We start from the raw sequence: 9698 nt of genomic DNA on the forward strand, positions 1-9698 counted from the left end.
TTTACCACTTCTACTTAACAAGCAGTGTTTTGCTTCTTAAATTTGAAGTCATTTCTATAAAGAAGTGCTAAGTCTTTCTGTTCTTTGCTGGATCATTCACCTGTCTCTAGTAGCACTTACTATGTCATTTCATTTCTTTTTTTGTAAATTTATCCAAAAATGTATAGTCTATATTCCTTACCTCTACTCTAGATTGTAGATTCCTTGACCATTAGAACACATGATTTCTGTATTTTTATCTTCAAGAGCCAGTTCAACCCTTGAAATTTAGTAGACTCTAAATATATATTTATGAAGTACAAATACATTTTTCATTGAAGGGTGTTCTTTTTTTTCTTAAAACTTCACAATCTTTCTAACAGTGTCTTTGAAGACTTGCTTTACTTGTTGATTTCTTAATGTATAAATGAAGGGATTCAACATGGGGGTGACTGAAGTAATGAGCACAGCTATTCCTTTGTTGAAAGCACCTCTTTCTTTTATACGGGGATTAATGTACATAAACATGCAGCTGCCATAAGACAGGGAGATGACAATCATGTGGGAAGAGCAAGTGGAAAAGGCCTTTGTCCTTTGCTGGGCAGAGGGGATCCTCAGAATAGTCCTGATGATGTATGTGTAAGAAACTGTCACCAGAACCAAAGTAATCACTAGAGTCACCACAGCCACAAGCATAACTATCCTTTCCAAGAGACTTGTGTCTGAGCAGGCCAGCTCCAGGAGGGGCCCATAGTCACAGAAATAATGATTCAGAACATTGGAGGCACAGAAATCTACCTGACTCATCAAGGCGATTGGCGGTACGATAGCAAGGAGTCCCCCCAGCCAGGAGCAGAGCACAAGCTGTGTGCAGACTCTGCTGCTCATAATGGTCAGGTAATGCAGGGGTTTGCAGATGGCCACATAACGATCATAGGACATGGAAGCTAGGAGATAAAACTCTGTTGCCCCAAGAAATATAGCAAAAAAATACTGACTGAAGCAGCCTGCAAAGCTGATGGCCTTATTTCCTGTTGTCATGCTGGTGAGAAGTCTGGGAATAAAAATGGATGTGAAGGAAATTTCTAAGAAGGAGAAATTCCGGAGGAAGAAATACATGGGGGTTTGGAGCTGAGAATTCAGTAAGGTGAGGATGATGATAGTTAGATTTCCTAGGACACTGAGCATGTAGGTGATAAACAGAAAGATGAACATCACCACCTGAAGTTCAGGTTGACTTGTGAGGCCCAGTAGAATAAATTCAGTCAGCATGGTCCTGTTTTTCATAGTTGACCTCCAGCAGATCTAAAAGGGGAAAAGTGAGAAAGATGAAAACTGCAGAATTCCCCAGTAGAAGAGATAAGGCTTATTTTAAGAACAGAATGAGGTCACACATTGCTCTTCGTCGTATTAGCCCAAATTAGTGTTCCTTGGATTACACTTGGCTCCATGGAAAGCCCCATATTTTATATAAATGACCTCATTCCTAAAGGCTTTGTAATTTCTCAAATTTACGTGTTTATGAAATGCCCATATTGTAAGCACTTTCCTCTGACTCTGTCTCTCCTACTTCTTGCTCTTTGTAGAAATATCTCCACCTGATGCTTTTTTCTGTGTTTCCTGTTTCTTTCTTTAACATCTCTGTAATATTTTTGCTTCACTGGATATCTGCTATAGACTGTCATCTCATCACTGTCCAAATATCTGACTTCATTGTTTCAGAAACAAGACTTCCCCCACATGAGCAATGCTGAATAGCTTCTCATTTTATACTGTGAGACTTCCTTCTGCATGAACAAGGCTCAGGCATCGATAAACCATATTAATTAGAATTTCTTTCATGTTTCTCTCTACCATTAGTGTCTCCAGGTCACTGATTTGCAGTATACTCCTGAGGATAGAGATCTTGCGAGATGCACAGGCAGCATCACAGAATAAATTTTGCTCAGTTTTAGAGTGTCCTCAACAAAGGATGACAGATCATCAATCCCAAACTGCTATCTATTCTTAGAATATGGAAATCAGGAAGACGATGTCCTATAGTGTGTGTGTGTGTGTGTGTGTGTGTGTGTGTTTAACAATAAGAGTTTTTTATAGATAAATTGGTAATTTTCCGGGAGGGATAATTTGTGGAGACATTCTGTGTTCATTTTTAGATAATCATATCAAAATTATGCTCATCAACTTTACATTTTCCCATATAGATTTTATAGGTAGTAGGTGATATTAAACATTGACCAGGATCTCTAACAATCCTCCTGTCCCTCTTTATACTAACCTGTGGCCTTTGGCAAGTCTTGCATTTTCTTCCAGATTTTTACAATTAATTGCTTTCATGGCCCACATTAACATAATTATATCATTGATGATTTAAAAAATACATGATGCTCATACATTAGACAATCTAAATGTGTGTAGAGTGCTGTTTACCTTGTCATTCTTCAGAGGTAAGACAAAGATAAAGTGTGCCATGTGAATTTCTGAATAATCTTAAATCTGACATGCTTTCTATTGGCTTTCCATTCATATAACAACCCTTAGATTGCCTTCCACATTCTGTTCTCTTAATACAAGTATCCAAGGTTTGGGGCTGAACTAGAGAAGAATATTTTCTTCTATTCCAAAAATACATGCCAGAATCAAATGACAGTTTCTGACACAGTTTTTTACAAGTGTAGAAATAACAAAAGCAAGGTCCTGGATTCAATCCCAAGCACTAAAATAAATAAATAAATAAAATAGTGATATAAAAGCAACACTTTTGCCAAGAGTTATAGAATTGGAAGAATTTGAGAGAATCAGAATTTCTTGTATTTCTGTCCTAAGACATTTTATGTGTAAGAAGGCAGGCAAAGGGCTTCTTTGCAGTTTCCATTACCAAGAGTGACAGAGTTTTATCTGCTCTTTTTAAAGCAGACACATGGGGATCAATTTCCTGAAGAAGCTAAAGATGCCCTGTGGACTCAAATTCAAAATGTGATAATGAACCTCAGTTGTTGACAATTTTGAGAACAAATTGTAAACATATGGCTGAGAAGAGAGGCTCCAGAGACCATGATATAAGGATTCCACAAGAGAATATGACTTAACTACGAGGTTTGTGGATAAGTTGAGAGCCATGGAGTGAGACTCCTGGGGATGGGTATGCCTGGCCTTGATAATGTTCCTGTTGTTTATCTTTTAACAAGCCAGGTGTCCAGAACTCAAACCTGATATAAGTGAATGGTATATTATAGTGGATTTCCACTATAGAATTACTACATAGAATTACTACAACTGGAATGCCATAGAATGACTACAACTGGAAAACAGTTTGCTGTTACAATTTGATACAGGCACATCTTAACCATATCCAACCTTTCTAGGAAGACATGTCTCCTATTACACTGATAACGTCCTTATGTGAGGAAATTCCAAGGATACACTTGCATGGCATATATGAACACATGTCATAGAACTTTTCTATTGAGATTTAGTAATTGCTTCCCATAAAATTGAGGGCCCTGAACATGTCAGAAAAACTACTAGTCAGCCCAGGGATTATCCAAGGGCCCCACACTGTTTATTTACATCTCAGAGGCAATACATTCCTCATTTACATATTTTATTTCCATCCTTTATGCTGTTAACCACCAATAATTCCCCTAAGGGTGGGCCATCCAACAGCAAAAAGTGCTAGAATGTGTCTTAAATAGTAATACAGTAGGAATTCCCATTAGTGCCACCCAGAGCCTTCGTCAGTCTAGAGGTTTTAATGTCCTCTTCCCATTGTTTCTGGGATCTCTGGATCTGCCATGATGACCATAGTCATTCATGGTCTTCAGCTGCAAGAAACTATTTTCCTGAGCTCTACCATATACACTATTAGGGTGGCAACTATGGACTGCATATTGGGCCCATCTGAAGATAAAACTCACATTATTAGTGACAATCAGGTACTATGTAGGATTCAGACAATCTGTGAAAGCTTGGATATTTTGAATGAAGTATCGTGAAGTTTCATGTCTCATATTTAGGGCCTTTAGCTATTGATTTGATATATTTTTATTTTTTTTAAATTGATGAAGAACCTAGCTATTTATTGTGTACAACATGCACCATGTTTTGAAATATAGATAGGCTGTGGAATGGTTAAATATAGCTAACCAATGAAAGTATTACTTCACATAATTATAATTTTTGTGGTGAATACACAATTTCCACTCTTTTGAATTTTTAAGACTACAATATGTTGTCACGAAGTACAGTTATCCTATTGTCCAATATATCTCCTGAACTTATTCCTTCTGTCTACCTAAAATTTTGTGTTCTTGGACTTGCATTTCTGCTGTTTACTCCAAGCACCAACCAGTCCCTGGTACATACTGTTCTACTGTTTCCATGATATCAACTTGTTTAGATTCTACATATGAGTGACATTATGGTTTTTCTCTGTTTGTCTTGGGATTATTTCACTTAATGTCCTCTGAGTTCATATATGTATTGTTGCTAATGACAGAATTTCATTGACTATTCATCACATTTTCTTTTTTTAATACAAATTCATTCATTTATTTATTTTTGTTTGTTCTTTTTAGATGTATATGACAATATGACACATTATACATTCATAGAGTAAAGCTTATTTCCTAATGGGATCCCAGTCTTCTTGTCATACATGATATGGGGATTCATTGTGGTATATTCATATAATAACAGAGAAAATTTATGTTCAATTCATTCTACTATCTTTCCTATTTCTAGTCCCCCCTTCTCTTTGTTCCCCTTTGTCTAATCCACTGAACTTCTATTTATCTCTTCACTCCCTTGTTGTGTGTTACCATCCACATATCAGAGAGAAGATTTCGGCCTTTGGTTTTTTGGGATTGGCTTATTTCACTTAGCATGATAGTTTCCAGTTCCATCCATTTACCAGCAAAAGTCATAAAGTCATTCTCTTTTATGACTAAGTAATATTTCATTGTGTATATATACCACATTTTCATTATTTGTTCATCTCTTGATGAGCACTGGGTTTGGTTACATAGCTTGGCTCTTGTGAGTTGAGCTGCTATAAACATAGTATATATCACATTTTCTTTTTTTATTGATTTTTAAAAAACAAATGACAGCAGAATGCATTACAATTCTTATTACACATATTCAGTACAACTTTTCATATCTCTGGTTGTATATAAAGTATGTTCACACCAATTCGTATCTTCATACATGTACATTGGATAATGATGTCCATCATATTCCACCATACTTGGCTAATCCTCTGCCCCCTCCATTTCCCTCCCACCCCTCTGCCCTATCTAGAATTCATCTATTCCTCCCATGCTTCCCCTCCCTACCCAACAATGATTCAGCCTCCTTATATCAGAGAAAACATTTGGCATTTGTTTTGTTGGGATTGGCTAACTTCACTTAGCATTATCTTCTCCAAAGCCATCCATTTACCTGCAAATGCCTTGATTTTATTCTCTTTTATTGCTGAATAAAATTCCATTGTGTATATATGCCATATTTTTTGTATCCATTCATCCACTGAAGGGCATCTAGGTTGGCTCCACAGTTTAGCTATTGTGAATTGTGCTGCTATAAACATTGATGTGTCTGTGTTCCTGTAGTATGCTGTTTTTAAGTCCTTTGGGTATAGTCCAAGGAGAGGGATACCTGGGTCAAATGGTGGCTCCATTCCCAGATTTCAAGAATCTCCATACTGCATTCCATATTTGCTATACCAATTTGTAGTCCCACCAACAATGTATGAGTGTACCTTTTCCTCCACATCCTCGCCAACACTTGTTGTTTGTCTTCATAGTAGCTGCCATTCTGACTGCAGTGAGATGATATCTTAGAATAGTTTTGATTTGAATTTCTCTGATTGCTAGAGATTATTAGAATTTTTTCATATATTTGTTGATTGATTTTATATCTTCTTCTGAGAAGTGTCTGTTCAGGTCTTTGGCCCATTTGTTGATTGGGTTATTTGTTTTTTCAGTGCTTTGCTTTTTGAGTTCTTTATATACCCTAGAGATTAGTTCTCTTATCTGATGTGTGAGGGGTAAAGATTTGCTCCTAGGATGTAGGCTCTCTGTTAACCTCACAGATTGTTTCTTTTGCTGAGAAAAAACTTTTTAGTTTGATTCTATCCCATTTATTGATTCTTGGTTTTAATTCTTGCACTATAGGAGTTTTATTAAGGAAGTTGGGGCCTAATCCCACATGATGAAAATTAGGGCCTACTTTTTCTTCTATTAGATATTGAGTCTCTAGTTTAATTCCTAGGTCCTTGATCCATTTTAAGTTAAGTTTTGTGCATGGTGAGAGATAGGGGTTTAATTTCATTTTGTTGCATATGGATTTCCAGTTTTCCCAGCACCATTTGTTGAAGATGCTATCTTTTTTCCAGTGCATGTGTTTGGCACTTTTGCCTAATATAAGATAATTGTAATTTTGTGAGTTAGTTTCTGTGTCCTCTATTTTGTACCATTGGCCTACCAGTCTGTTTTGGCTCCAATACTGTGTTGTTTTTGTTCCTATTGCTCTGCAGTATAGTTCATGGTCTTGTATAGTGATGATACCTGCTTCACTCTTCCTGCTAAGGATTGCTTTAGCTATTCTGGGTCTCTTATTTTTCCAGATGAATTTTATGTCTGCTTTTTCTATTTCTATAAAAACTTTTTAGGTCTTCTAGGTATAGAATCATGTCATCTGCAAGTAGTGATAATTTAAATTCTTCTTTTCCTATCTTTATGCCTTTAATTTTTCGTCTGTCTAATTGCTCTGGCCAGTATTTTGAGAACTATATTGAATAGAAGTGGTGAGAGAGGGCATCCCTGTCTTGTTCCAGATTTTAGAGGGAATGCCTTCAATTTTTCTCCATTGAGAATGATGCTAGCCTGAGGCTTAGCATAGATAGCTTTTACAATGTTGAGGTATGTTTCTACTATCCCTAGTTTTTCTAGTGTTTTAAACATGAAGGGGTGCTTTATTTTGTCAAATGTTTTCTCTGCATCTATTGAGATGATCATATGATTTTTGTCTTTAAGTGTATTGATGTTATAAATTATGTTTATTGATTTCCGTATGTTGAATCAACCTTGCATCCCTGGGGTAAGCCCCACCTGATTGTGGCACACTGTTTTTAAAATTTTTTTTTTTAAATGTTATTTGCCAGATTTCATTGAGAATTTTTGCATCTATGTTCATCAGGGATATTGATCTGAAGTTTTCTTTCTTTGATCTATCTTTGTTTGGTTTTGGTATTGGAGTGATACTAGCTGCATAGAATGATTTTTGAAAGTTTCTCTCCTTTTTTATTTTATGGTATAATTTGAAAAGTATTGGCATTAACTCTTCTTTGAAGGTCTTGTAGAACCCAGCTGAGAATCCATTGGTCCTGGGCTTTGCTTAGTTGTCAGGCTTTTGATGGCATCTTCTATTTTATTACTTGAGATTGATCTGTTCAAATTGTATATGTCCTCCTGGTTCAGTTTTGGTAGGTCATATATCTCTAGAAATTTGTAAATCTCTTTAAAATTTTCTATTTTATTAGAGTATAAATTTTCAAAATAGTTTCTAATCATCTTCTGTATTTCAGTAGTGTCTGTCATAATATTTTTTTTATCACAAATTTTAGTAATTTGAATTTTCTCTTTCTCTTCATTAGCATGGCTAAGGTTTAATCAATTTTTAAAATTTTTTTCAAAGAGACAACTTGTTTTGTCAACCTTCTGAATTCTTTTATTTCAATTTCATTGATTTCAGCTCTGATTTAATTATTTCCTATCTTCTCTGCTTTTGGTGTTGATTTGTTCTTTTTCTAGGGTGTTGAGATGTAATGTTAGGTCTTTTATTCCTTAACTTTATTTTTATAAGGTATTTATTTTATTTAATTTTAATTTGTTGTATATGACAGCAGAATGAATTATAGTTCATATTATACATATAGAGCACAATTTTTTATATTCTGGTGTACACAAAGTAGAGTCACACCATTTGTGTCTTCATATATGTACTTAGGGTAATAATGTCCATCTAATTCCACTGTGTTTCCTACCCCTATTCCCCCTCCTCTCCTTCCTTCCCTTTTTACCCTTTGCCCTATCTAGAGTTAATCTAATCCTCCCACCCCCCTTACCACATTATAAATCATCAACTTTAATCAGAGAAAACATTCAAATTTGTTTTTTTGGGATTAGGTAACTTCACTTAGCATTATATCCTCCAATACCATCCATTTACCTGCAAATGTCATGAGTTTTTTCTCTTTTAATGGTGAATAATATTCTGTTGTGTATATATACCACATTTTCTTTGTCCATTCATTTACTGAAGGGAATCTAGGTTGGTTCCACAGCTTAGCTATTGGGAATTGTGCTGCTATAAATATTGATGTTGCTGTGTCTCTGTAGTATACTGTTTTTAAGTCCTTTGGGTATAGATCAAGGAGTGGGATAGCTGGATCAAATGGTGGTTCCATTCCAAGTTTTCCAAGGAATCTCCATACTGCTTTTCATATTGGCACCAACAATTTGCAGTTCCACCAGCAATGTATAAGTGTGCCTTTTCCCCTTCATTCTTGCCAACACTTATTGTTGTTTGTATTCTTAATGGATGCTATTCTGACTGGAGTGAGATGAAATCTTAGAGTAGTTTTGGTTTGCATTTCTCTAATTGCTGGGGATGTTGAACACTTTTTTTTTATATATTTGTTGATTGATTACATATTTCTTCTGAGAAGTGTCTGTTCAGGTCCTTGGCTCATTTATTGATTGGGTTATTTGTTTTTTTGGTGTTACATTTTTTGACTTCTATATGTATCCTAGAGATTAGTGCTCTATCTGACATGTGTATGGTAGAAATTTATTCCCAAATTATAGGCTTTCTATTCACTTCACTTATTGTTTCTTTTGCTGAGAAGAAGCTTTTTAGTTTGAATCTATCCCATTTATTGATTCTTGATTTTATTTCTTATGGTATAGGAATCTTATTAAGGAACTAGGGGCCTAATCCAACATGATGGAGATTTGGACCCATTTTTTTTTTCTGACAGATGCAGTGTCTCTGGTTTAATTCCTAGATCCTTGAACCATTTTGAGTTGAATTTTGTGCATGGTGAGAAATAGGGGTTTAATTTCAATATGTTGCATATGTATTTCCAGTTTTCCCAGCACCATTTGTTAAAGAGGCTATCTTATCTCCAATGTATGTTTTTGGTGCCTTTGTCTAATATAAGATAGCTGTAATTATGTGGGTTAGTCTCAGTATCCTCTATTCTGTACCATTGGTCTATAGGTCTATTTTGGTGCCAATACCATGCTGTTTGTTCATATTGCTCTGTAGTATGTAGTATAGTTTGTAGTATAGTTTAAGGTCTGGTGTAGTGCTGCTTCACTCTTCCTGAAAAAGACTGTTTTAGCTATTCTGGGTCTCTATTTTTCCAGATGAATTTTATGACTGCTTTTTCTATTTCTATAAAAAATATCATTGGGATTTTGATTGGAATTGCATTAAATCTGTATAATGTTTTGGAAGTATGGTCATTTTGACAATATTATTTCTGCCTATCCAGGAACAGGAGAGATTTTTTTCATCTTCTCAGGTCTTTAAATTTTTTTTTCTTTAGCGTTCTGTAGTTTTTGGTTGTGTTGTTGAAGTACTTCTTTATTGATTCCCAAGTGTTTTATGTTTTTTGAGGCTATTGTAAATGGGGTAGTTTTCCTTATTTC

At 35.4% G+C, this 9698-nt stretch overlaps 1 protein-coding gene across 1 annotated transcript; it reads right to left on the reverse strand.

The window, feature by feature from the left end:
* Positions 1–244: 244 nt before the first annotated feature.
* On the reverse strand, positions 245–1283 carry LOC107139839 (olfactory receptor 6C4-like). The gene has a single exon (XM_015482681.1). It carries the CDS (start codon positions 1264–1266, stop codon positions 337–339), a length of 930 nt encoding a protein of 309 aa, XP_015338167.1. The 5' UTR covers positions 1267–1283; the 3' UTR covers positions 245–336.
* Between the last annotated feature and the right edge of the window lie 8415 nt (positions 1284–9698).

This window comes from Marmota marmota, unplaced genomic scaffold (assembly GCF_001458135.2).
Source record: "Marmota marmota marmota unplaced genomic scaffold, marMar, whole genome shotgun sequence".
NCBI classification, from domain to species: Eukaryota; Metazoa; Chordata; class Mammalia; order Rodentia; family Sciuridae; genus Marmota; species Marmota marmota.

What these genes read in the sequence shown, in the direction of transcription:
- LOC107139839 (XM_015482681.1), bottom strand. Translation starts at nt 1,266, where the DNA reads ATGAAAAACAGGACCATGCTGACTGAATTTATTCTACTGGGCCTCACA.